The sequence below is a fragment of the Nyctibius grandis genome, chromosome 2 (assembly GCF_013368605.1).
Source record: "Nyctibius grandis isolate bNycGra1 chromosome 2, bNycGra1.pri, whole genome shotgun sequence".
Lineage (NCBI taxonomy): Eukaryota > Metazoa > Chordata > Aves > Nyctibiiformes > Nyctibiidae > Nyctibius > Nyctibius grandis.
The window spans coordinates 20633182-20661134 of record NC_090659.1 but is presented as its reverse complement, the minus strand read 5'-3'; the positions used below and the strand labels follow the sequence as shown (position 1 = coordinate 20661134).

Genomic DNA, 27953 nt, shown 5'->3' with positions numbered 1-27953 from the left:
AGCCCTGGGTCTCTGACACAGCTGGGAGGAAGCCTGTATAAATGCCAGCTATCTCCTCATTCATGTCTTTGGGAAGTTTCTTGTAGCTAGAAATGAGAATTGGCTTAGCCCCTCAGAGGCTTTCTCATTATAAGAAGGAACTCCCACATTTTGCCACCAGTTCTCGTTCTTTACAGGAACTCAAGTACATTTTGCTAGTAGCCATGTTTGTGGTATTGAACAGGTCTTAGGTGAGAAAACAGGTTTGTGATGGATGGTTCTTTCTGCTTTTCAGACCTCATTCTTTCTTTCACAGCCCTGCAGGGGTAGGATATTAGGTTAGTACTTTGCCAACTACTGCCCAGCATCCTCTCACTCTTTACTGCCTTTTACTGTTCTGCGTTATCCTTGTACTAGTATAGGATGTTCGAGGTATATGTGTGAATGTCAAAATAACTTTATAAAAAAACTATGACCGCTGAAGCTCACTTTTGGGCCTTCCCCTAGAAGGTAGTGCTACGTATACATATGTAAGAAAAGTGTTTGTCTAGGTCAGTTAGGTCAGACTAAGCAGCTAGTCACATTAGATAAACTTAGGCAAATTAGGTAAACTTTATTTTTCTATGTAGGAATGTCTGACACAAGCAGCTTCTTGAGCATAGCCACAGAAGGTGCAGTTGTCCTTTAAGGCTGAAACAGTTGGGGTCCCAAGGGCAAGGGGGATGTAATACCTTAACTACTCAACTATCCTGGGTGCTCAACTAAACAAAGGGAAGCCTTTACAATTTGGAGAGTGGTAATGGCTGTAAGATAAGGAGGCTCCAGGATGGTCTCACTTCAGATGGCTGGGCCTTGGGATGAGCGGATGCACGGAAACATAGAGATAAGGGAATTGCAACAGCTACCTCAAAGGACGTGGCCTACGTGATCCCCGGACTGAGTGTGCGCAGAAGCAGGGGTCAGTCAGCGAACACAGTGATGAAGACTACTGGCCTTCATCTGAAGACCCCTGATGACCACCAGGGAAAACGACTGCGCATGCGGAGCGGACATTTGCATATCTCATGGCTATGTAAATGAGTTCTCGGAAATCCTATGACTATGTATAACTTTATGGTATATATTCTCTGAAAATTTGCCAAACCGGTGGAGCACTCATGGTGGATAATCCCCAGTGCTGCCCAGCACTGCAGTAAAGAATGCCTGCTTAATAACACACTCTGGTGTTATTGTGTTTTCTTTTGGACTCCTTACCCAGCCGCACCTAGCTTCCCACTTCGGTGAGGAAAGTTAGAAAGCAAGGCGGTTTGGAGATCTCTGATTTTTAGATCATGGCCTTATTGACACAGGTGAAAAAGAAAGGTTGTAAGAAAATGTCTCCTTCACATCCAAAAGAAGGATGAAAGGACATAGACATGGCTTTATGTGCCCTTTTTCACAAATTTTAAAGTCAAAACACATTTGGTCATGGCCCAGAACTAGGATACTTTTGAAAAAAGTACAAAGAAAGGTGAAAATTAGCTGCATCAATAGTCGGCAGGGGGAGATGTAACTGTCTAATGCCATGGCCTTTTTTTTTTTCTTCTAAGCTTCCTTTCTGCTGTCTGTTCAGGAACTGTTTGCAAAACATCAAGGGTTGGTTGGCTTGTCCTGAAGGCAGGTGAGAGAATCCAGATGTACACGACGGCAACTTTTGACTGATTTATAAGTGTTTGAGTAAGGGTTTTCTTATTAATCTCCTCGTTGCACAATATTCCTTGTCCTCTCAATCAAGACGCACTGTTCCACGCTCCAGCCGTGCTGTGCGACTGCAGGAGGCCCTGGCCAGCCACCTTGGCCCTGGGCTGCTGCGATGATCCCTGGCCGGGCGGCTACGCTCACCATGCGTGTGCCCAACCTCGGCTGCTGGGCCACCTCGCCCCCCAGCCCGCCCGGCCGCCGCTGGCGCCTCCCGTCCGTATGCCGCTGCCCCGCCAGCCGCCCGCTGCCCTCACTCAAGATGGCGGAAGCCGTGGCACGCTCGGGCAAGCCACCTGTTGCTGCGGCGGCGGCTTCCTATTGGCTCACACGGCGGCGTGCGCCCTGCGCGTGGCGGGGGGAGGAAGGCGCCGGTTGGGCGGACGCGGGGGTTAAGGATTAGGCGCGGGGGGGGGACGACGCCTGTAAGTTTTGTGTGTGCGCGCGCCAAGGCGTGGGGCGGGCGGGGGGAGCGAAGCAAAGCCGGCGCGCGCCTCCGCGGCCGCCGGGCCCCGCCCCGCCGCTCGCCCCCGGCCATGGAGAGCGGCGGCGGCGGCGGGAGGGGCCCGGCGGGGCAGGAGGAGCCGCCGCTCCGGCAGCCGCTGCCGCTCCGGGAAGCGGAGGAGGAGGAGGTGCTGCTGCTGCCGCCTGAGGCCGAGACGGACTGGAGCTTCGTTGACGGCGAGATGGAGGCGGTGGCGCTGCGGGACCTGCCCACCGTCACCATCGCCTGCAACCTCGACCCGCGCGTCTTCCAGGATGGCCCGTGCCGGGTGAGCGCGGCGGGCAGGCCCGCCCCACGCCGGGGGGGCGGCGGGCAGGGCCGGGGCCCGGCTCCCTCTGCCGGCGAGGAGCCGCCGCTCGGCTCAGCCCGGCCGGTTGCCGCCCGTCGGGGCCGCCGCAGCCGCCACAGGCTGCTCGTGTGAGGAGCGGCGGCCTGCGGCGGGGGCGGGCGCTGGGGGCCGGCGCCGTGCGGCGGCGGGGGGGCAAGAGGCAGGGGCGGCCCGCCTCCGCGCGGGTCTCGGCGGGCACCTTGGTTTCCGTGGCCGCCCCCACCGTGAGGAGGGGGCGGGGGCTGTGGCTGCCTCCCCGCCCGCTCTCCTGCCGTGAAGGCGCGAGGGCTCCGGGCCGGCCCCTCCGCGGCCGCGGCGCGTGAAGTCTTGTTTCAGGTCCCTGTCCTCGGCTCTGATCCAGAGGCTCAGTCCGGCCGATTCGCTGACCTGAACCCGTAGGTCAGGGCGAAGAGGTGCATAGACCAGAAGGGGGGAAAAAAAACCTGCCGCCGACCCCTCTGTTCAGAGCGTTGCGGTTACGGTTTAGTGAGGAACAGCGGTTTGATGATGCGCCCGCGGGCGTTTGGTGAGACGAGGCGGAAGGCAGCGTTCGGACAGCCGGGAGGAGGCGGGCAGGCAGGCAGGCGGTTCCTGCGTCCGTTCGGACCCCTGCCTACCAACTGCAGGCAAAGGGAGTTGTTGGGTAGCACGCACAGGTCTGTAGCGCTTGTCTGAGTTGAGGACTCCTTTGTTTAAAAAATAATTAAAATTACCAGCCGTCGTCCAGCGCAGAGAAAGTAACAGCAGCTCTTAGAGGAATACTGTAAACGGTCTGGGGTAAACCACGGCTCTAGGTGTAATAGGGGGATATAAATATTTCAGAATTGCTTCTCATGTTATCTGTGGCCTTTCTGATGAAGAAGGAATACAAATAAATCTTAATTTTTCATCCTTCTTTTACTTGTCTCAGCCCTGGCCAGAACTTAAGAATGAGTGGAGCTGACTTTTTCTCTTCGTTTTTATAGTTGGTTTTGCTATCAAGCTCTTTTTTTTCTAGTGACTTTGATATTGAAGGAGATGTTTAGTTTTTAAACAGATTGAAATTAAATGAAATGGACCTGAAAAATTAGGCAATAATCGTATTGATTTAAAATCCTATTAAAATAATTGGCTGTCTCTTTGTGAAAACCAATTTAGAGTTGTTATAGTAGTAGTCCAACAGCTCAACCCTGCTAACAGTTATAATGCATTAAAAGTGAGACAGAAATTCGAATACAATGTAGCTGCATCTCCTGTTATTTTCTAAGGTTATATAACTTTTAATGGCAATAGACTTTTGTATCACTTCTGGCATCTGCAGGTGTGATTGGAATGGTGCCTTTAGTGGGATTTACCCTATTTATTTTAATTAAATTCATTCCAAGCATGCTTAGGAAAACACCTATAATCAGTTCTGTGTAATATCATCAGTTGTGTGTAGTAATAGTATTTTCTCAGATGGATTCTTGTAACCTTGAAGTGCATGGTTTGAAACAGCAGTTAGATGGATGACAATGTAGACACATAATCCTATGCAAGACCAGGAAGTGTCTGAACACTTAAACCATTTTTCTGTCTTTCTGCTTTGATTCCAAAGAATCTCTGTCTCCAGACGCTTAATTTAGATTGGAACAAAGTTTTATGTATCCTTAACAGTAAAATAAAAAATTGTTTTAACTACTTATTTTTTTCTTGCCAAGAGCTGCAGCAGAAAGGAATACAGATGACTTAAAACAGTAACAGATTAATTTGAGGTTAATCATGTCAGCATAAACTATCTGATCTTAACCAAGGATGACTGCATGTACAGTTACTACAGCATAGCTGTTCCTTTTAAAATTTAAATTCCTAAGGTGAAGAATGGAAGAACTATCTTGAACTTGAATAAGTGTGTATCCAAGAGGGAAGAAAAATCTTTCTCAAAGTTTTATAAATAATGTAAAATAAAAAAAAATGTTGAGGTGATTGGCACCTCACGCTTTATAAATGCGGTAGGTATACACAAACTTTTTTAATAGATTGAAAAAACAGTTTAGAATCACAGAGTGCTTGGGGTTGGAAGGGACCTCTGGAGATCATCTAGTCCAACCCCCTGCCAAAGCAGGTTCCCATAGAGCACATTGCAAAGGGTCGTGTCCAGGCGGGTTTTGAATATCTCCAGAGAAGGAGACTCCACAGCCTCTCTGGGCAGCCTGTTCCAGTGCTCTGTCACCCTCAAAGTAAAGAAGTTTTCCCTCATATTCAGATGGAACTTCCCATGTTTCAGTTTGTGCCCGTTGCCCCTTGTCCTGTCACTGGACACTGCTGAGAAGAGTCTGGCCCCATCCTTTTGACACTCACTCTTAAGGCATTTGTAAGCATTGACAAGATCCCGTCTCAGCCTTCTCTTCTCGAGGCTAAGCAGACCCAGCGTGCTCAGCCTTACAGAAGGTTTTGGCTAGCTGAATCTCTGCCATTGAAGTACATAATTTAGCTTCAGTTAATACAATTATAGAGATGGCAAAAGCTGACTTTTAAAAGACTAAAATGTACCACTGCTGTGTAGAAAAACAGCTTCATGGACAGGATACATTTTTAGTGTGTTCTGTTGGCCAGATGTCAGGCAGTTGCAAAGAGAGAAGAGGTGGGATGAGGCGCTAAGGCTGGATCTCAGTGGGTTTGGATGTGTGAAAGGTGGCTTCAGCATACTGCCGTCGGATGGCATGAAAAGAATAAGGTTATATTAAAAATGAGGAAGAGATTACAGAGCCTTCCATGCATACATCCAGTTTTACATTGGCATTTACTGATTCTGGTATACAAGAAAATGAAGGTGTTTTGGTCTAGAGTGACAGCTTAGCATCTGAAAATGATTCCAAGATAATAACAACTCTAAAAGGCTCCACTTTGTTAGGGAGTTAATTTTAAGAAAATTCAATTAGTTTACTATAGAGTCTATACAGAAAAATCAAACTTGGTGTTATCACTGTAGCAGATGTGTGTAACTTTGCTTCTGTGATGATAAAGGAATAAGTAAAGGTATTGTAAAATACATCATCCCCAGACAGTGTTGTTATAAATGTTCTATGACTTTTGGTATGTGCAATGTGCTTTCTTCTCTTCTGTGAACTTCCTACTTTTTGTGGTGTGTGTAACACTCCTAAAATACCTTGTCTGCTTAATTAGTTGTTTTTTTTTTTCTTCTTCAGTAGACCCCTTAATAATCCTGGATTGCCCTATTTGAGGAGGGCTGATCCAATCAAAGGTGAGATAGGACAGCTAGGCGATGGTTAACAACACCTATTTCTATTTTGGCCTTCCCCTTCCAAAACAGTGATTTGCACTTGAAATGCTGGTTGTATGTTCTTGCACTTTCTCTTTTTTTTTCGTTTTGTTTTGTTTTTGGTTTTGTTTTTTTTTATTTTATTTTTTTAATCTCAATTGATGTCACAATTGAGAAATCTGAAGAAGTTTTATTGGGTTTGCGATCAATCTCTTAAAAATAGACTATCCTCTCAAGTAAGGTAATAGTTCTTGTAAATGACAGTTTGTTCTCTGCTTTATTCTCCTAGGAAGGAATCTGACTTGCTTAAATACCTTGTGGTTAGTTTTTCAGTGTCAGTTCCAAAATCTACCAGAGAAGGCTTAAACACTTACTCTCAAGTTTTTCAGTTAGAGGAATACCTATAGATTCTGCATCCTCTTTTGTTTTCACTGAATTATAAGAAATTATCTTAAATAAAACCCTTTATGTGATCTTCAGGTTGGCTAACTACCTTGGCAAAATGCTGTTCTGATTTCCTGAAATGTCTTCCACCCCTAACTCCCATCTTTTTGGTAGTTTTAATATTGTCTCCATGCTTGAGGAGTTGTATTTCTTAGAGAAAAGTAGTATTTCTTCATTCAACATGCAGATAAGTTTGATCTATTGAAACTGTATTCCTGTGTACTTTTTTTTTTTAAAAAAAAAGAAAAGGTGTCAGTAGCTAATTAGCAGAGACAGCAGTTATGCCTTTGCGTATTTCCATCCTCCTCAACTGGTATTCAATTTTTAAGAGCCTTTTTATGTCAGTAGAGGACACTCGGGTTTTTTTATAGAACTTCTGCTGTCAAATGGCAAACCCACTAGGTAATAGGCTTGCTCGTGTTTTGTAATCCTGGAGGGATGTGGCATACTTCACTGATGACTTTGAAGTTCTGAGTGCAGCCACAGGGGGGCTAAATAACTTCATTTATGTCCTGGTAGTCTCTCTCTAAGTAGGTTACCTAGGTCTGTTCTGTCAGGTTTCCATTTCAGCTTAATTGTAGACAAGTATCACTCATGTAATTTGCGAAGAGTAAAAGAGGAACATAAAGAGTATCTAGAAAGAATTCAACTTTGGGCTACTGAGAAAAGGATTGGCTTTTAGGGCGAAGAGATGAAAGATTTTTGATGCAGCTAACTTTTTCCTTAGAATGCATTGAGTTCCTTAAATTACTTTAAAATATCTATAATTGCCTTAATCTGCTAAATCTTGCAAGTTACTGCAAACTAATGAATGCAGTGGAAGGTTTCCTGCAATTAACAAAAACTTACATTCATAGATAACTCTTGAAAACAGGCTGATATATCATTATAGTAGTTTTTCTCTGGAGCATGCTAGGGAAAATTTCACTGAAAGCTGAATTTTTAAAGAAACTTAGCTTGATTGCTTTTAAGTGCACGAGGAGTGAGCCAGTCTCCTGCAGTAGTCTGTGTCCTCACATAACCTCCAGTGGCAAGCAAAAGTAGAACTGGCTGTGAAACAGTGTCTGATTGTTCGTTTTGTTTTGTTTTTTTTTAAAAAAAAACATAAAGAAAGGTTATAATTGTGTTTGATGATATGACCTAAATAAATTCAGAAATCAATGCAGTAGTATAACCAAGGAAAAAAAAGCAGTAATGGCAGGTGCATTGCATCTTGTTAATGATTATCATAGCTTTAAAATTCTACTCTTTCTTTAGCTTTATATAGTTTCAGTATGGAAAAACTTGTTTGTCAACTGATCTGAAAATACAACCATTGTTAAATGAGCCATGCTTTTAGAAATTTTTAATTGACTTACAGCCTACTAGAATAATCATGAGCTGTTGAATGTATTTTGTGTTTTCTTAAGTACTTAGAGAATTACTGCTGCTTTACAGGAAGTTTGTCAAATTTCTCAGGAGTATTTACAGAACTCTCTTTACAAAATAGTACTCGGGGTTTCTGGTAATCTCTTCCTGTCTCAGTCACATGCCTCATTAATCCTTTTACTTAAAGTTTGTTAATCCTCTTACATCACATTTTAAAAAAATATTTTAAAAGTAAATTTCAAGAAGGTGAGTATTTTTATGTGTTTGTATTTTTGTGACTGCAGCTCTCGTTTTGGCAAAATGTTCCCCTAATGAGAATGTAAAAATTACGTAATGGTCTGTACTTGTCTGCTTATATTTTGAAGGTTTTCATTCTTTCTCTGCCAGTGTTTTTTCTCAAACCATTTTTTTGTGACAATGTTTATAGTTCTTTCTATGCTATTGCTTTCCAAAAAAGCCCAGGGTTAAGACTGATGTTCAAAATCATATCCCAGTAACTTATTTTTACACTGAACACTAAAAAGGTCAAGGTTTATTAAAAAAAAAAATTCTTTCATTATGAAAATTTTTGCAATAAAACTTCTGGAAGTATTTAGCTCCTTTACTTTCAGGTGATGCAGACTTATTCTGCAGCTATTAACAGGTTAAGGCAGACTTTTGAGTGACTAGAAGTCTGGAAGCCATATAAATGTAATGCTATGGCTGACGTAATAATCTTTGACATTATAGTAGAGCATAATACCATGCTAATGCAGTTTTATGGCTCCTGGGATGTACCCAGTCTGCCAAGTGCACAAGCAGAACTTGTTCATATCTCTGCGACTGAGGACACACATGAACTCCTCAGAGTTGTTGGGATGCACCATGTCCTCAGCTTCTGAGGGTCTTTATAAAAAATCCTTTTTTTGTCTAAAAAGATGGCATACTTTATGAATAATATGAAGAGTTCTAACACTTTATACTGTTATGTGCATTCTGTATGGAAATCTTAGCAATAGTCATGAAGAGGTGAGATATTCAGAGTGAAGGAGTATTCCTCACTTTGCAGAGAAAAGCTATACACTTTACAGACTCAAAGTAAATAGAGATTTTAATGCTTGGTGACGATGCTGTCCTGCGTTGTTTTCTCCATTCTTTCTATCCTATGCCTTAACAAGAAAAGGGAATTAAAATATGAATACTGTTCTACATATTATCAAATATTAAGGCTGCATTAAATCTTAGTATATCTGTTTAGTTTAACGATGGTGTCTTCAGTCTTCTCACTTGAGTAGCTTTTTTTGGCCTGTGAGCCCAGAGTAGGTTTTCTGGTTGCTCCTTCCCAGCTCTCATGTGGAATGCTGAGAGGTGATTTGAATAAATTTCAAATAAATCATTCAATAAAATTCAAATCACAAAGGTGATTTGAATAAGTTTTGAGCTGAATACTCTATTTTCAGCTGGAGCAGAAGGATTTGAAGAGACTGTACAGTACAAAATTTTTAGTCAAGCAGTGCTTGACCGATTTTTTTCATATACTTTGAGGCATTGAATAGTGATTTAGGTGGCTTCCTTTAACTGTTGTCCACATGTTAGTTATACTTCTTGTGAAAGTACAGATAATACCATGAAACTGTAGTAGAAAAGCTGATTTCACAAGGGGAGGGAGAGTTACTTTTCATTTCTGTAGTTCTTTGTTGTGCTCATGGCATTTCAGAGTGCATCGTAGCCAGTTGAAGCCTAGATAAAATAAGGTGCTAACAGAGAACCCTCATGGTGCAGCTCTGAGTGTATTGGTCTTGTTAAGGGGAGGTGTGTGAGAGCAGGTTCAGGTTTATATCACACTTGGACCCTCTGCAGGTCTCCTATGTCAGGTGAAAATAGCAAAATACTTTATGTCAAAAATCCACTGCTAGTTAAGTCCTTTAAGTGTGCTGATCAGTCCATTCTTTGAGCAAACAATGCAGATACCTTTATAAGTAGAAATAAAATGGAAGTATATAATATGGAATATGCTAAGTCAAGTCATACATATGGGGTGAAAATAATAGTAAGCAACAGTCAAATTTATCGTTGCTCAGAAACAATTTCAGTAATGTTGCGTAAGATAGTTGTTGGGTGGCTTAAAAATAAAAACAAATATTGTAAAATTGCCATTAATAGCATAGATGTTGGAGGTATTAATGAAAAATATTTCCATATGATCCAATGCTCCAATCATTAGCTCAAAGTCATGAAAAAAGATCATAGACAAGACCTGTGCTACCAGATTACGAGCTTTAATCTTCCTGGAGAATCAAATAGAAACTTGGAAGAACTTTGGTTTAAATTACTGTGTTCTGGTCACACCAACAAGTCTAGTATATATTAGGACACTATGGAGTGCATTTTCTTATGTTCTTTGCTATCTATCTTTTTTTAGGAACAAATTTAGGTTTTTTTTCTTCAGGAATACTGGCACATACATACCTGTGTAAAAAAAGAATTATGAAAATAACTACGGAATGTTAGATGTGATACTAACTTGAAACTTATCCCAAACACCTCTCAATAACATAAGCATTAATAAAATGATTAAGATCAGCAATGACTGAACTGTCCTATGCAGAATAGGTTTAAAAATGATGATAAAAAAACAGTCTTTTTGGCAGCAATCATACAGAAAGCTTAATTCTGCAGCAGTTTGTGACTGAAATTGCTTATTCAGTTGGGCAAGTTTTAATAAGCTATGTTTATAAACATATTTATAAGTAATATTGATCATTAATAAATAGTATGATTTTTAGTGTCATAACTGAATGTCAGAAGAACTGAAAATGCGGAAAATAATTTAAAAATGGTTACACAAAGTTCATATATGGTACATTAAATAGAAATGACATTGTAGTTTGTGTTTTGTTTATGTGTGTGAAAATATACTGGACACTTGAATATGTGGTTTTGTTTTTGTTGTTTTTTCTAATGGTATTCTAACAAAGATGTACCACCTTCCTCAACTGGGATGTCAGGTAGTTTTAATTGGGGTTGATTTGGGTTTTTTCCTCCTGCTCTAAGTATGACCAGGTCCAAAGCATGGTTATATACTTCAAACTTTTCATGGAAATGCTTCTCAACTTAGGAAAAATTCAGTTTTTGTAGTTATTATTGCTGTATCTTCTGATAAATAACCCAAGAGCTGTTTTCGCATCAATAGGGCAGGTAAAACTGAATCCCAAAGAAGAGTTGGTGAAGCTAGTTAATGTTTTCTGTGTACTAATTTACAAAAAATGCAACATAATTCAGAAGCCCTGCTTTTCACTGAGACTTCAACTTGGTGAAAAAAAACTCCCACACCATGACGTGGAGACTGGGGGTAATCTTTTGAGGTTTGGGTTTTTTTCCCCTTCAAGATTTGATACAGCTGATTATAGAACTATCTGAGGGACGGACCCAACTGAGACTCTTGTAAGTAATGTAAGGACTTCACTTTGTGACAAGAGGTTTCTAGACACCTCTGGCCTAAAAGCAACTAGGAATGACTTTATGATTAGTTACAGTTTTTTCCATTCAGATAGCCAGAACCTGCCCTTATCCCCTGAGGAAAACTGTGTTTTTTAAGTCTGAAGAGATCATTCATGCAGTATGAATTATTGTAACCTGGTGTTTATGAAGGATTTTCAGGCTTGTGGGCTTTTTTTTTTTTTCCTAAAAAAAAAAAAAGACCAAGGCTCCATCAAATTCTACAAAAGTTTGAAACTGAAAGGTTTGTCATTTCCATGTGAGATGGGAGGTGTGAGAGTGAGCCACTGTGTGGAATGTTTGTACTTTTATTTTTCTCATAGAATATGAGAATATCCTGGAAATGCATTAGTGAAGCTGAAATATTAGCTGTCTTCAGTGAACCTGAAGTGGGGACTGAGGTCTAAAATATGATTTTTTAAAAATTTTTTGTTTATGTAGTGCATAATTAAACTATGGAAGTCATTGTCCTAGAATGTTTGGGAGTCCAGGAGCCTAATATTAAAAAAGGGGTGGGACTGTTTCATGAGTAGTATCTGTCGAGCACAGTGATTAGGGTGAAACTCATCCTCAGAGTTTGTGAAGTGCTATTGCCAGGACTAGATGAGAGAAGAGTAGTCTCTATGTACCTGGCTTTATGCCTTTTGTCTCTTCCTCCAAGCGTTTGTTACTGCCAGAGATAACTAGAATGACTTTCTTCTTTTCATTAACTATGTGAGTCATTATTTATTACTGGTCCCACTCATAAAAGTAGAGCTATCAATACTCATGGTGTGCGCAGTGGATTTCATTTATTAAAATGTAACCTCATTGTCCAAGATGAACTTTCTTCTTCACATGGCAGATTTTCAGATAGTTCAGAAGTTAATAGTTGGATTTGAATTGTTTTTCCTTTTTGAGGTTTTCTTTTTTGGAGTTATTTTGATGTTGGCTGACTTCCTGGAAGGAAAACACACTCTTAGCTCTTCAGCTTAGAGTACCTTGCAAACCTAATGAGTTGGGTTTTAGTTACTTGTTGTTCCTGAAGTACAAAAAGTACTACAAAAATGCAACACGCACACACACCGCAAACACTGTGAACTGTGAGACAGTGTATCTCTTTGATGGAACAGTGGGTTTAGGAGTGGTAAATGTGACCAAACTGCCCTATTACGAGGGTGAAGTGGGAGTGAGTTGAGAGTATTGCGATTAGTTTTTCCTGTTTATATTCAGCCTGGCTGAAGGATGTTTCTGATGGGATAAACTTGAGTCATTTGGCAGACAGTCGGCAAGGAGAAGAATAAGGTGCTATCGACACTTTTCTGCAGGAAACTACGTTGTAGTTGCCCTATTGAGAAGCTGCAGAGAGCTTTCTTGAGGCATACATAGAAACTGCTGTAAAAGCTTAATGCTGTAATAGATCTATGTCTTGTCTTTTAGCTGTAAATATGCTGGATTGTATGTTGGCTTTTAGTGGAGATTATGGTGAGATGAAGATTGTTTGATAAATGGGTTGATATATATGTGTGTCTGTATCGCACTTGGAAAAAAATGTTGGTATTCTTAAAAAAAAGAATCTGACTTTTAGATGCTGTATAAGCATCTAAAATAATTTCTTTCAGAAAAGATGAAAGAATGAAATGAAATATTTCCTTTCATTGACGGAATACCATTCTGGAAGCTTCCATGAAGGTTTGGGCCTGCTTTCAAAACAAGGGACTGTCTGGATGAGAAGGCCTCTTAAAAATCAGGGTGCTTTCCAAATAAAAACTGACTGAAAGGCATGGAGAACTGTTTCTCTTTTTCCTAGAGGTAGTTTCCTTTCTCTGTAGGGGTAGGAAGCCAGGGTAACTGAGCTGGTGAACTGCCAGAAGACGGAAGCTGTATTGTTATAATAAATGGGGTTTTTAGTCTCTTTCCAGTTTTAGTAGGTGAAGAAGCTGTTCATAATTCATATAGTTAAATAAAACACATCTGTGGGCTTCTAGTGAAAATATGAGAAAGGGAGGGTGTACCCCAACAAATGTAGATAACATATGTTGTGAAATGTGTTAAGAACAACTCCCATCTCTGATATTTCTTTATAGAATTTTGATAATTATTCAGGGCTGGTGGCTTTGCTAGGAAGCTGCAGTACTAATATGTCCAGTAGTGTAGAAAGCTGAGGCTACTTTTAGTCCTGCTTTTTGCCTAAAAGTCAGAATATGTATGTTGCAGACTGCTTTGCCCCGTTCAGGGAGGAGGATGAAATTAAATATGGGCAAAAGAAGAAAAGATAAGAACTAAAATGTATATTTCTTGCAGGTAGTGATATTAAATAACAAGAGGTATTCTCTTGTGTCAAGCAGAATGTACATACTTGTGAAGTATTGTGGAGAAAGCTTAAGTGCGTGGCTTGTGCGAGAGGGAATCAATGGGAGCTCATGGGTAGTATTTGTCCAGCTTCAGAGATATGCGGACACTTTGCAGGATGGATTTTCTTTTTTAATCAATTTCCTGTAGTTAGACTACTTGGCACTTTGGCCATATCACATCAAGCTGATAGCAAAGATCAGTTGGCTAATGGAAACTGTGATTAAGGGCTTGAATTTTCCTGAGGCTCCAGGGTGATAGTGAAACAGCTGCTGTTGCAGGCAGTGGAAAGTATGAATAACTCCTGCCTGGGGTTGTATAACCAAAAGAATAATCGGATCAGAGACTAGGTTAAATCATTGTGACTTCTATTAAAAACGCTGTTAGCCTGTGTGTTCACGCCTCATTACAGCATATAATTTAAGGACACTAAATAGAGCCCACCTATTAGGCATGAATAGATAAAGCCTTCATATCAGGAGTCAGATATTTTTCTCTTGAGAAAGAAGTGGGGGAGAAGGTCGTTTGCCTGAGAGGTGTATAATAGCTGAACACATTTAAGAAGTTTTTTCTTTGGTATATGCCAAGCAAACTTTAAAAACAATATTAGTAACCTAGCCCATAGCAGATTAAGAGCAGTTATTCTTCACAGGAGATGATTTCAGGAGAGATTGTTCCTTAATTAACTACTTGAGATGCAGCTATGTCTTTTGTTTCTTCTTTAGTAAGTTGCCAAATAAAACTCTGTTCTTATCAATATTAGACTGCAATGATGAAGTTTTCATCTCCCCTGCTGAAAAAAGTGAAAACCAAAAATTTCTATAGGAAGGGCGTGGGAAGCAGAAGATAGAATGAAATGCAGAACTATATTGGTTTTCAGCAATGTTAATTGAAGTGTTAGTTCATAAACAAAAACCATTGCCTTGAATATTCAGGAAGTTATAATGGTTTCAGTTTTTTTCTAATACTGATCTTTTTTCCCCTTCAATCGAAACAGATTTGTTCTTGCCATATAAAAAAAGAAATTAAATGCATCCTGAAAGCTCTACTGTTAAGTACCTCAAAAGCTTTAAATGCCAGTGTTTTTGTTACCAGCAGTGTTCCAACAGCAAAATTCCCCTGAGGCATCTCTGTTTAGGTCAGATAGTCATGTGTCTATTTTGCTGGGTTTTTTTAATGCCAAGATGTTGCCACTAGCAGTTGAAGTAATTCAGCCCTTGTGTTGCTATTGTGTGGCTGCTGCAACGAAAGAGTTACATAGGAAGCTTCACAAACTTTGCAGACAGTTGGGCTATTTGACTGTTAAAAAGCTGTAACTGATGATATTCTAGTATGTTTGCAAATACAGGTTATACAGTTTGCCACAGTATCTAGTATGTCACTAACTTAACATGCCTGAGAAAATTACAGTATATTAGACGCTAACCTTACCAAAAATGTATGTGGTTTAGGATAAAATCCAGACTGTTCTGTGGCTCCTTTTATTATCTTTATTAGTATATTTTTAAAATGCTTTTGAAATTTCTAGGTGTGCTTAGTATGTTCTTAGAAGTACAATAGCTAATTGCAATTATATTGTTCTTCTGCTACCCACCCAGAACATTCCTTAAAAACATTTTGAAACTATCTTCCATTCTTCCTTCCCTGACTCCAGTGGAAAATTTAATTCTTTGAAGTTCACAAAAATACCAGCCTGCTTCCGAACAACTAATGTGGTTTTCTAAAGACTCCCGTGTTGGAGGATAACTTTTTTTCCCTTGACTTTTATTTTTCCGTTAGTCACAGAGAATGTATCAGAAGAGTGATCAGAAGATGAACACTGTAACTTTTACTTGCCTATCTTTCATACTTAAGTTAAACAGATACTGTTGTCATGCTATAGAGAACTAGTCATTAAAAAAGCCCCAAAACATATGCTGTTTTCATACAGTTTAGTCCTTATCTTCCTGCTAACTTTGCATTCCCTCAAGGAGTAGTTTTGGCATAATATAGGTGCATTTTTAAATGATAGTAAATAGTTAATTGCAGAAGTATTCTTCATTAAATTTTATTAGGATTATGGCCATACCTTCACTCAGTATGACAGTTCATGTACCTGTCATAGCTGAAAAAAACACCATAACAATTTAGAAAAATGTTTTGCGGACAACTCCTGCTTTACTTTTTGGAAACGACAGCTAAAGAACAAAAGAAAATCACTAAAATACACATTCATGCTGCAAGTTCAAAAAAAAGGAAAACAGCCAAGGTAATATCTAGATTTGGTTTCACCTGTTAGCCATCTTTGTCATTTAAAGGATAAACTGGGTATCTTAGGTAAAATTTGGCACACATATGGAGACTGAATTTTAAATACAAGCTGTATTAAGTGCAACAGAGTGATAACTGACAACATGCAGCAAAGCATATTTGTATGGGCAGAAATGCTCCAAGCTCTTGCTTTGCCTTTAGAAAACAGAAGCAGCAGAACTGAAAGTGAGAGGAGGAGGTTACTCCTGTCGTGTGATGAGGGAAGTGTTGATGGGTTAGGCTACTGTGGAAGCACCCTGCCAACACCGACCTTGCAATCTTGGAAGAGGCCATTCTTTCTGAGCAGCTGCCCTGCACTCTAGTGCCCTTATCACTGAGGCAGGGTCTCAGCGGTTTTTTGAAGGCTCTGAAGTGGGCCATGTAGATAACAAGGCTTCTGTGGGTTGTGAGTTGCTTCCAATAGCACAGTTCAGTTTCTAAGAAACACACCTTAGAATTGTCATCAGATTTTGCAGCGTTCCTGGCATTAGGTTGTATGTATGCATGAGCTTTTCCAGTGGTGTCAAACTATCATCGCAGTCTGGTGTGAATGAAGTGGGTTTGTGTGAGAGCGTTGTGCCTTTGTCTCTTATGTTTGTTCCTTCCCTTCTGAAAATGCCAAGCATACTCTTAAAGCTGATGACAATTCTGAGATCTGTGCATGTTCCATGGAAACAGAATTGAAATTGCCAGCTTCTTTCTTGGGAACGCCTGGAGAGCTGCCTTCCAGGTACTGTAAATGACAACAAATTTTAATTTGCTAGCTGAAAATAATAATACCTGCTATATTACCTACTATAATAAGCCTCTGACCCCACAGATGATGCAGACCTGAAGGTGTGTTTGAAACCTAAAAATGTGCAAACAAAATGTTTGCACAGAGCGTCCTTTGGTCTGGGAAACAGATGGTGACACTGGTGTCTATTTTTTGAGGAGTGTTTCTTTCCCACAGTTAATCAGCTATTAAAGTTATTTGTACTAGATCCATTCTTTTAAATGCCGTGGTGAGTAATGAAACAGAAGGCGTGTGATGCTTTAAAAAGTAAAGTCTAATATCACTTCTAAATAAATAAATTTTAAAAATCCTAGATTATAGGAGAACCAGACAGAGTGATAAGAATTAACTTCTGATCACTTAGTGATTGATCATAAATTGGAAGGTAGAAGTTCCTTAAATCTCTGTGTCTGTGCTGTCTTTGCTTCCATGTCACCCTTTCCTAGACTAAATCTGGTTTAAACTTCTGCAGCTCAGTGTTTGGGACCTATGGTTTAACTGTAATTATTAGGAGGGCAGTTGCCCCATCATCTTATCCTTAAAAATTGCCCAAGTATGAGGTAAAGGATCCTGTGAAAGCCAAGTAACAGGAGAACAAAAGCCAGCTGCAACACTTTAGTACTTCAAAACTGCAATGCAGTGGAGCCACTTACAGATAAGCTATCGGCAGTTCGCACTAATGTAGTCCAAAAGCTGAGGTAGTGTCAGCAGAGGAGTCGAGGTCCCTTTCAGGCCCCTGTGCACCAGGGCAGCTCTCTGGCAGGAGAACCTGATGCTTGTGGCACTGACAAATTGGCGCAGCACTGGGAACAGTTACGCTGAGCGGTGGTGTTAGCTCACGTCAGCCACGTTTTTTGTGAACAGCTGGACATACCTAATAGGAGTAAAGGCTAGGAAGACTGAGAAGTTAGCTGTGTGGACAGACCATGAGGGTTTAAGGGGAGAGAGTAGTTGGATCCATAAATCTAAAACCAAAGAATGACTGTAAGCAAATAAGTGCTGGAAAGTCTTAATGTGTCAACCCAGCCAGGTCGCCTTAAATCTTGAAGTGAATAATCTTATTTTTTAATAGATTGGATGTGGGACACCAAAGTTTGCTACTGAGCAGACAGATCTGATTGTATTTATTTTATAGTATATTGGAACCTCATCCATATCAGACAGAAAAGGAATTACTGTAATTGCAATGACTTGCAGTTGCGTTTAATTGCAGACGAAACAGTGTGCAATAGAGCAATTTAAAAGAGAATTGTTCCTAGTTTAAGTGTGGGGTGGTTTAGTTGGTTTTTTTTTCCTCTCCCCTATAAGGAAGAACGTACCTGGAAAGTTTCGTTATTGCAAGCTGGTTTGTCTGTAACATAACTGCTAGTTTCTGAGCCTCAAAACAGGCAGCTGACTCCTGGTAGCTGACAATGTAGCTTCTCTTGTAAATTCATGAGACCATGATTTCTTAAGGGAACTGCTGGTAAGATTTTTTAAAGTTTTTTTTCATCTCCACTTCTTTTTTTCCAACACACGTAATCTTTTCATGTATTTGCACATTATTGTTTAATCTATCTTCCCCTCCTCCCCCCCCCGCTCTTGTTTTAAGTATCACTTTTTGCTGACTGTTCTGGTTAGTACTTTGCATTGCATATTGTCTTATTTGAAGACTGTGTAATTCTTTTGCATTTAAATCTGCAAAAACCTTGTTGTAACATTTAGGTTGCATAATGTTGAACTGGAAGTGCTTGTTGTAAGCTCCTTTTTGCTCTGCTTGGCAGGTTTGAAATGTCAGCTAAAATTTTCTGAGTTGGCCTTAGAAACAACCAAGGTAGTGCTTTCCTTAGAGGCTGTCAGAGTCAGGTGACTTTGAGAAGAAGTGACCAGTCTGTGGTGGTTAAAAATACAGTGTTTATGAAACTGACTCCTAAAAGAGTATCTGTTAATCATGCACAAACTGTTTTTATGAAGAACACCTGAGCACATTAGTGTGTTTTCCTCATAGTCAAACTTGTGAAATAAAACACTTTATCTCCAAGCTTTTTACAGACGTAGTTCAATCAAAACACAGTTCATCTGGAAAAAATAAGCCTTAAGTGTTCACATGGGAAAGATGTCTTTATTTCTGTATTTACTTAAAGGCTAAGTATACAATAGGAGTCATTCCTTTGACTAGGACGTTATTGTTGCGGTAACTTAATGAAGTTCCTCAGAAATACCTTGGAGAGTGGCATTAATAGCAAACAGACTAAGAATAGCTCAGGGCAGCGCCCTGAAGGGAGCTGTCTGCCTTTCTTCCTTGGCCGGAGAAAAGGCTTCGTGGTTGCATTTTCCAAAACAGGGTTTGGGGGACTACGAGAACAAGTAAACAAGAAATTTGAAAGCACTACGGAAGCCTGAGAAATTACAGCCATGTTTAATATCGCACTGAAATTTCGTTGTTATTTAACTTTTGCTGGGAAATAGGAACAATCTTATAACACTGAAAACCTGTTTTGATAGCAGTCTTTTACTTATGTGTGATAACCCATGTTTCTAAAATTCATAAAAAATTAATAGAGCATAGAGTATAAACACTTCAAGTAATTTCAAATGGGGGCTTAATGGAAGTCCAGCAAAATTTGCCTGAAGCAAGGACTGTAGCGCTGTCATCAAGATGAAACTTGTAAGTCATATTCAAGCCATGAGAAATGCGAGCAGTGCTTTGTCAGACTGTCTGGGAGGGGAGGAATTGGGTAATCGATTGCCCTTTTAAGCAGGAAAGAATGGCTGGTGAGAGAAAGTAACCTATTACCCTTTGAATTGCACAGAGGCAGCAACCCCCTTGTAAAGAATGTGAAATGATGTTACATGTAGTTTTGCTATACCCAGAGCTTATCTGCATACTAAACGAAATTAAGTTCCCTTAAATTTCTTAATGAAAATGGGAGGAGATGAGGGTCTTGGGAACTACTCTGAAGACTCATTTGTTTAAGTAGTACCCTCCTGACTCTGGCTTGATCAGACAGAGGGTAGGCAGAACTTTGATCCGGTACTGAAGTCAGCCTCACTGGTGAGTGCTGGGTTGAACTAACACCACAAGGGATTTTAGAAACCAGTCAGGCAAGTAGTTTCAGGGAACTTGTAATTATTTCACAGTCCCTCTATGTAAACCAGCTCTTTGTAGTGTTGTGACTTCCAAGAAAAGAACAAACTTTTAATAGAAGATGCATGTATTCAGAGAGGCTCTTTCTAAATTTCCTTACAAAAAAAAAGCTCTGTTTCCTAGGGCATCTAAGGATGGAGCTCTAGTAAATAGGGATGCATAGGAAATGGAGTGAAAAATATGCATATGTTTTGGTTTTTTTCTAATATTTTGGGGGAAAAATAAGAATTGACAATAAGCATTTAGATTTCTCTTAAAAATTTTTAAACAAACTCGAATTACACACTTACCCTGCTCCCCATCCCCAGCATACCCTCTTTCCCAGTTTCTCTAGACTTCTGTCTCAGAGGATTTGGCAGAGAAGGTTTCCTCAGAGATGTTCCTCTTAAGAGACCAAGTAAATTTCTCGCCATGTGGAACATCATTTTCACCTAAATCTTGATTCAGGCCAGTGTTTATAATTACCACCCTTCTGTAGAGAAGCAAGAAGAATTGTTTGGGAAACTCCAGTTCTGTTTATGAGTGTGTCTATAGATTTGGGATTCAAATGTATATACTTGACTGTTCATTTTCTCTTCCCACGTACACACTGACAGAGGATCAGTGTCCTGCTGTTCAAACACAGTAGCCCTTTCTGGATTAATGGAGAGGGCATTAGATCTGCTGACAGCTCTGTTCTTTGAGGCTGCTTTTTGCAGGAACTGTTTGTATTTTCACTAGAGCCTAACAGCCTCTGGCTTTCGATATTGCCCTAAAGTCAAGTTGTTGTAACCTGTCCTCATAGTCTTAACTTCAGTTGTATTAAACGGGTAACTTCGTATTTATTGATAGTTTTGGGGTTTTTCTCATATCATTTTGGCAGCAATGTGTAAGCAGTGATAAATCCTTTCTAAGAGGAGCTTACAGATAAGGACTTGATCCTCCTTTCATTTAGGAAAGTGGCAATGTTATGGCATTAACTTTAACTGGGAATGGAATCAAGACATAAAATAGGGATGTCAGGATCAGGATGGGTAAGAGAGGATAAAACGGACTATTAAAGGATGTACTAAGTCTAGTTACATGTCGAAGTAGAACTGTGTGTAAGCCTGGCGTAACTTGTTCAGGAAAACAAGTGTGTGCATGTTTGCCGTGATGGCTGTTATTCTGGGGTATAGGAGTGTTTGAGTTAACAAAATAATATTTGATAGAATGAAGTCACTAAAACATGCTGTTTGCTTTTAAAGAGAGTCTCAGAGATTCACAATTAGAAACTAGACAATAAGAATACACTACTTTACATACTGCACAGACTTTGTGAAATGGTTTCCAGGAAAGTTGAGTACAGCCATGAATCACTTATGGAAAACCCAGTGGAATGAATTAGTCAAAGAAATATTTGAGTGACCACCCTTTGCTGCCTTCTATCAGGAAATAGTGCAGCTTTCCATGATTTTATACAAGTCATGTGGCATAAATAAGAAAAGCTATAGTTAGCATAGCAAGCAATTACAGTTGCTGCACTTTGACTTTCTTAGAGCTTTCTAAAAATGTTTATTTTGAAATAAATATGAAATTTAATATCAGTTAAAGGTGTGGGTATATGAGGGGAAATCTTCAAGTTTTTAAGATGCTTGGGGAATTTCTCTACTTTCTTTCCTGAACGTGCATCTTCTACCTGTGTTTTCCTGCTGGCATAATTTAAAGGCGGGGGTGTGTGTGTGTGTGTGTGTTTTCACTGTCTTCTGAAACTGTTACTTCTCTTATGTCCTTTGACTGTCAGGCTTTTACTTTCAGGATAACAACTAAGCAAAGTCAAAGACTGCATAATTGAAACAACCTAACTATAGAAATGAAGGCATCTGCACCAGAACTCTACAAGTTACGTATTTGATAATGTACGTACACTGCAGTATTGATTACTGTTGTTCATATGCAGTAAATTGGCCAAATATTTCTCTACCGGATGGTAATGAATATTTTTTTTTTCATGTTATCAGTGTAATTATCAGCCAAGTTTTATAGTCTGTTCTGTGTTTCACCCATGCAAACGCATTGAAGTGTGTGAACTTCCATGCTTTTTGCACTGGCAAGTGTGATCTGAACAGTGTTGATTATGGCATTACAATACTAAAAGGATATATCAGAAATGTCAGAAAAAAGTGCGTGGGGTGAGGGAGTACAGCTTTCAAGCTTCCTTGGAGCAAATCCTGCAGTAGTTTTTGTGACATGGGCTGTTGATCCAAAAGCCATGGGGAGCTCTTGGTGTTTGGAAGGGAGTTGCTTGGACTTACTGACATCCTCTCATCCTCTCATAGATGTGAAGCTGTGAGTATTGAATCACTGACAAGTCTCACTTTTTGCTGCTTCCTCTTCCTTGACAAGAGCTGATTCTGCCAAAGACGATTGCATCCAAGTTCTTTTAGGGGGCTGCATAGGAAGTTGGTTTATGTCTTGGGGTTTTTTTGGTTGGTTGTTTGGGGTTTTTTGTGTGCAAAAGCTTGTGCATGGATATGTTCCTTGATTAGACCAGTTAGGTCTAGTGGAATAGGCTGAATATTTTGTTATTTAGTAGGTGAAAACTGCTGCATTCACTTTTCCTATTCAGCTGTACTGAATGGTGTCTTGCTAACTCACTGGGCTATTTTTGAAAGAGGGCAATGTAAAGGAATGGCGCTTAGGCAACTTGTAACTTTGAGTTTCTTTGGAAAGTGGATGGGTGCCTCATTTTCAGTTAAATACACCTGAAGAAATTTAATGACGTGAAAGGGCTTTTAAAAGTTAATTCTTCACCATACAAGTTGCCATTGAACTGAACACTCCTCCCCTGTTTCGTATACAAGAATCGAGCTTGAACCTGTCACTGCATTTCTCCATCCATTTGGATTCTTTTTTTCTCCTCAATTTTTGTCCACTTTACCATGCCCCAGATAGCCATTCATAATTCTTTTGTCGCTTCTGGCCTTTGCATGCTCATTCTTAAAACCAAAAGCGTGTATACTGTGCTAAATTACTTTTCAGATTCACATTGCTTGTTTAGTATGCTTTTCAGCTTTTATGTGCAAGTTAGGAGGTGGTCCTTCTAAATTATCCTTAGCCCTCATTCATTCTTAACTCTTGTTTTGAGCTCTGGAAACTCCTGGAAAACAAAGACTTTTTTTTTTTCCTAAGGTAACTTCAGTGATTTTTATTTTTAAAATTTTATTCTAGCATGTGGATTAAGTGAGCCCCTAAAACTTGCAAGTATCTTTGTGCATTAAGTGTATTTCACAGATTGTGGAACAAACGTCTGTCTTAATTTGCATTTGTGTCCTTGGTCGACACCTTCTACAAAGTTCTGAATTCTCCCTCCTTTATGTCCTGTGGCATATGCTGATACTTGTTCTAGCTTGTCTGGAGGCCCACATAAGCCTGGCTGGCTTCTGCCATGCAGAATAGCTGACAACCGAGCTATGCATGTTTCTTCCATGGTATTCCTACTCTGCCCAGTCCCTGATATTTTCTCGCAACTCTATCACAAATGTTGTCCTTTAACCCTTTATCCTGATATCGTACTTGATTGAAACTTGCTAAGAGGCTCAAGACAGTCTATTTTTTGCCTGCTGTCTGACTTTGAGAAAACTCTCCCTGTCACTTTATTGGGATACTTTACTTCTGTGGATTTATACTTGCTTGAAGGAGCGCTTTCAAGGTAAAACACATTAAACAACACGTTTTTTCCCAGATCATTCTTTAAAGGATTAAGTAATGTCCTGAGGAGATTATCCCTGAATGGTGTCTGAATATAGGGTTATAGGCTCTTAGTATTTCTCCAAGTGAATATAGAATACTCCTCAGAAATTCCTAACCTTTTAAGATGCTATTTGCTAGTGACTGTTTCCTGCTTTCCAGGTGAGAACAAGCTTTATGGGCTTTCTAACATACTTCCTAGGTATACAGCAGTCATAAATATTCTCTGTTTTGTTCTTGTGTTTTCCAGAGACACCGGCTACTCTGAACTGAATGGTTTGTAGCTCCCAAGTGCAGAATGGCTTTGCGGTATAGATGAGTGGGAAGGAATTCTAGTGCTGATCAGGCTTTCAGGTGGCATGATGTGAATTGGTGCTAATTGAGAGTCATGGTTTTGCTCAGTTCAGGTTAACACCTTTGTTCCAAAATGTCACCTCTTGAACAAAGGAGAGGGGTTTCTTGGAGATTTTTCTGTAGAGGGCTTGCTTCTTTCCTCAGCAAGTTTATTCACGATCAGTTTAAGATGCTGGTTTGCAGAGGTGTTAGAGTATTTGAATAAACTCTTTTTGTATAATCAGTCCATATGGACTGACAGAATGCTATGCAGTTCTTATTTACTTGTTCTGGTTTTGTCTCTTACTAAAAATATTTTTCTCAATGAAAGAAACTTAATTAAACAGAAGTTGTTTATCTCTTCTAAAATGCTCTCAGCGTATAAAATCCTAAGATACTTTTTTTTTACATGTGTACTATTAGTCACTGCAATTTTGCGAACTTTTGGATGCTAGTTTTTAGCACTTAGTAGTCATTTTTCCAGGTGGAATGGTATTTTTAATATGAATAGAAAAATAGTTGCCAGTAAATGTACTGTATGAAAATGTTTATTTCCTTCCAGAGTATTTGAATGAGGTCAAAATTGTAATCAATTTACTATGGATCATTTTAGTAAATTCCTTGCAGGGGTGGAAACATATTGAATAAAGTCTTTACATTTTGGAATATACTTGCCATATTAAACAGTTTTCTAAATGTGTCTAGTTGGTTACTCAAATATTCTGTAGTGGAATTTCCAGATTACCACCTTTATGTTACCAGTCAGTGAACAGGAATTTAGTGTTTAATGCTTGGAAATGGAAGTGTAAGTCATGGATTTTTCCAAGGAAGGAATAAGCACACTGTAGGTATTTATTTTTCAGATGGTTGTCTGGAAAACTGTCACACATTGAATCTGTAAATAGCCCTTCTGTGACAGAGCACAGCTCTTTATATTCTGTTTGAACATATGTAGGCTACATAATGCAAGCATGACAACAGTTCTTATATTTTAAGCTCCTATTAAAAAAACCCCAATCTTGTAAGAGTCTATTCAGTAAGAACAACTACTTTCCTTCTTGGCAGTGCTTTTGGAATCTGTGTTTAAAAAAAAAATCAGTGGGTTATTTGAATCTCTTTTTAATCCCTCAGTGGAGTAATTGTGGAGTGGATAGCTTCTGTGTGCAGAGAAATGGCTGAATTCAGCACTGGGCTTCGTAGAAACCTCACTGACATCCATAGGTGATGCACACTTCCATGGTCAAAACTTCAGATGCCTTGGCATTATGACTTTCTACTGAAAGGACATACAGCTTCAGGGTACAGTCTGTAGTTTCAGACTTCAAATAAATGTTTATAATTGCATTAAGAACTAATTTGAGTAGGATTTCTTCTTTATTCTCCTTTTGAAATAATAGCAATAGATGCAGGCAGACTTCTGTGGAAGTTTTTTTTTCTTCTGTCATGTGAAAAGCTGTTGAATTAGTATCAAGAAAGTTAGTAAGTTAACTGGCATTCATTGGAGAAAGCCTGGGTTGCAATTCACATGTCTTTAATAGGTGAAATTTTTAAGTGAAGGGGGAAGAAATACACTTGGAACTTTCAAGAATTATTGATTAAATGGTAAACAAAATTGTCTCACAGGTTTTGGAGATCTCTTGAGGAAAGACTGATTGACTGTTCCAAACCATTCTCTGCAATGTGTTTATTCAATAGAAAGCATTCCGAAGTTGCTGTAAAGTAATTGGAGTGTAGGCAAGCCAGTATGCTACTTGAGCAAATGTCATCAAAGAGTAATAATAGCTCGTGAAGATTTTGAATCAGCTGTACTCCATCTGTGAGGGGGAGTAGTCCACCAAGTGACACCTTTATATTATCTTTGGGTGTAAGACTATACCCAAATTCTCAAAAGTGTACCAGAGTAATATTGAGAAACAGCTTCTGGGAGGAGGAGGGACCACCAAGACCACTGATTTGAGTAAAGGTAGCACCTTGCTGTTATGTTGGGGAAGTAAATAAAATGCTTGTAGGGATGGCCCAAGCTGCCATTAGCCTTGAGGAGCGTGCATCTATTCTGGAGCGAAACTCCAGATTGCAGTATTTCAAGACCTTCCAATAAGGAAATACAGGTGGAACTCTGAGGAGTGACTGCTGTTGTATCCTTTCCTTTTTACTAGTGTTTTGTTTAACTAGCCATGGTGAACCGATTTGATTTCCCCAATGTGATCATGGAAGATTCATTGCAGCTCAAAAGCTCTGGTTCTCTTTGAGTACAATCAGACAGGAATGACTGGGTTTTGGTTTCTACCATCAGATGTCACTTACTTGTTTTCAAAATTTTCACTTAACATGTTATAGGTATGTCATACTGCAATGCACTCTGAAATCAAGGAGTAAAGGTAATGATGCAAGTCATACCAAAAGGCAGGTTGGTGGCATGCTCCTAGCAGCTTCCAAAATCATCAGTAGAAATGTCAGCTGGCCTCAAGAGTTTTCTTGCATTAAAGAACTTCAGAACTCTTTGTCTAGCCATTTGATCCAAAATACCCATCAAAGAGATCCTTGGTTATAGGTCCAGAAACCATTAAAAGTATTATCTGTCTGTTTCAGAACAGATTTGAAAACAAAACCTTGATTGCTCAAAGAAAAGGTAGTTAGGCTCCTTAAATTGGTTTATCTGAAGCTTTAATATGCCATGATGCATGCTTTATAATGGTAACTCTTGATTAAAAGGTTGAGTAGGGAATAAAGAGAAGCTGACATAGATTCATTCCTTCTGCTTTTTCTCCTCAGTACTGACCTTTTATCATTATCTCCTTATCTAGAATGTACAAAGTGAGATAAAAATATCTTGACCTTTTTTTGGTCTTTTCAGAAAAGTTTCAATGGATATGGAAGAATATTGAACCAAAAATACCACCTACCTTTTAATCCTGCTGTGATGATTGTGTGTGTTTCATAAAGCCAGAGAGATGGACAAATATTTTTTTTCCTCAAGCAATATTTAAGACTAGGGAGCTGACATCAAGCTTTTACTCTAACATATTATAAAATACACATAGATATATATTTAGATGACATGGTCTTTAATATTTGAATCTGGATCATAACCCTGCCCAGTCATCTCGTAATTTGGTTTTTAAAAACTCCTGTTTTGTAAAACATAGTGTCTTCATCACTGTACTTATACGTGTGTATATATCAAACAATTCCCAGCTTATTGGCTTGGGTTTTTTAAATCAAACCAAATTTAGGTTCAATGTTCTGTTAGTGTTTTTCATTTATGGTGTGGATGCTGCTTCTAGCTCCAGGATGGAAGGCAGGAATTTTGAGAGTGTGTGCTTGCTACTGGAACATCTGGATATTGGGGACCTTTGACCACACTGGCTTCAATTCGATAGGGTTTGAATGAAATACTCTAAGTTGTGGGACTGGATTGTGCCACGCTGCTGGATCACTTACTGGGGTCTCTTTCCATTTTACCACAAGAGATATTTGGGGAACTTGGTTCCTGTGTCTTTCTCTTGTCTACATCATTTATTGTAAGCTGTCAGGACATGATTGTTTTTGTGCAAGAACTTCCATTCCTCATCGCTGCTTGTTTCAGCTGCTGAAGGTAGTTCTACTTACATCACTGTCAACATTTAAATATATCTATGTTAACATTAAAAGTCCATTCCTCTGAAATTTGGTCCCTGTTCAGTCTTTAAACGTGGTATCTTTTGGATACCAGTGTACAAGCCCAGCATGAACATTTCCTCCATGCTCCTTAGCTCACCCTAATGCATGGGCGATGTGCAGAGGCAGCATCGGAGTGCAGCGCTCCAGCTGTGATAAGTGTCAGAATATGTATGACGTGCTTAAAGAATGCATGAATCCCACTCTAGGCATGTGCCCTATCCCCTGGACCTCTCCCTCTGCTGAATCTAACTTATAAATAACTTTACAGCTGTTCCCTCTTTACAAAACAGTGTTCTTCAGAAGGTGCCACCTAATTCAAGAAATAATTATCTGAAGAACCTGTTTTGTTTTAGTAGCTGATGTGTATAGCGTGTCCTTTTCTTTCTTAAATTGTCTCATCTTGCAAATCCACCTATCTGTTAATTACTGTCTAGATTTTTTTTCCCCCCCTCATGCTGGTATTCACATAAATAACCTTGAAGAGGTCAGACTGCTGCTGATTTCTCCTAGTTATAGTGGTAGGAAGAATACCTCATGCTTCCTTTGTTTCATAGTTACACAGTACTTACGAGATTTTACTTTATCTTGGGGGGTGCAGGAACATTTTTTCTTTTTTTAAAATATCGTCCTTCAGTTCTGCTGTAAATAGTT

The 27953-nt window shown here is 39.5% G+C and overlaps 1 protein-coding gene across 1 annotated transcript in view; it reads left to right on the top strand.

The window, feature by feature from the left end:
* The first annotated feature begins 2234 nt into the window (after nucleotides 1-2234).
* The window catches only part of RCAN1 (regulator of calcineurin 1), a 42266-nt gene continuing 16547 nt past the window's right edge, over nucleotides 2235-27953 (top strand). Inside the window, exon 1 of the mRNA XM_068395205.1 lies at nucleotides 2235-2489. Coding sequence (XP_068251306.1) covers nucleotides 2253-2489 — 237 coding nt within the window. The 5' untranslated portion in view covers nucleotides 2235-2252. The remainder of the gene's footprint in view (nucleotides 2490-27953) is intronic.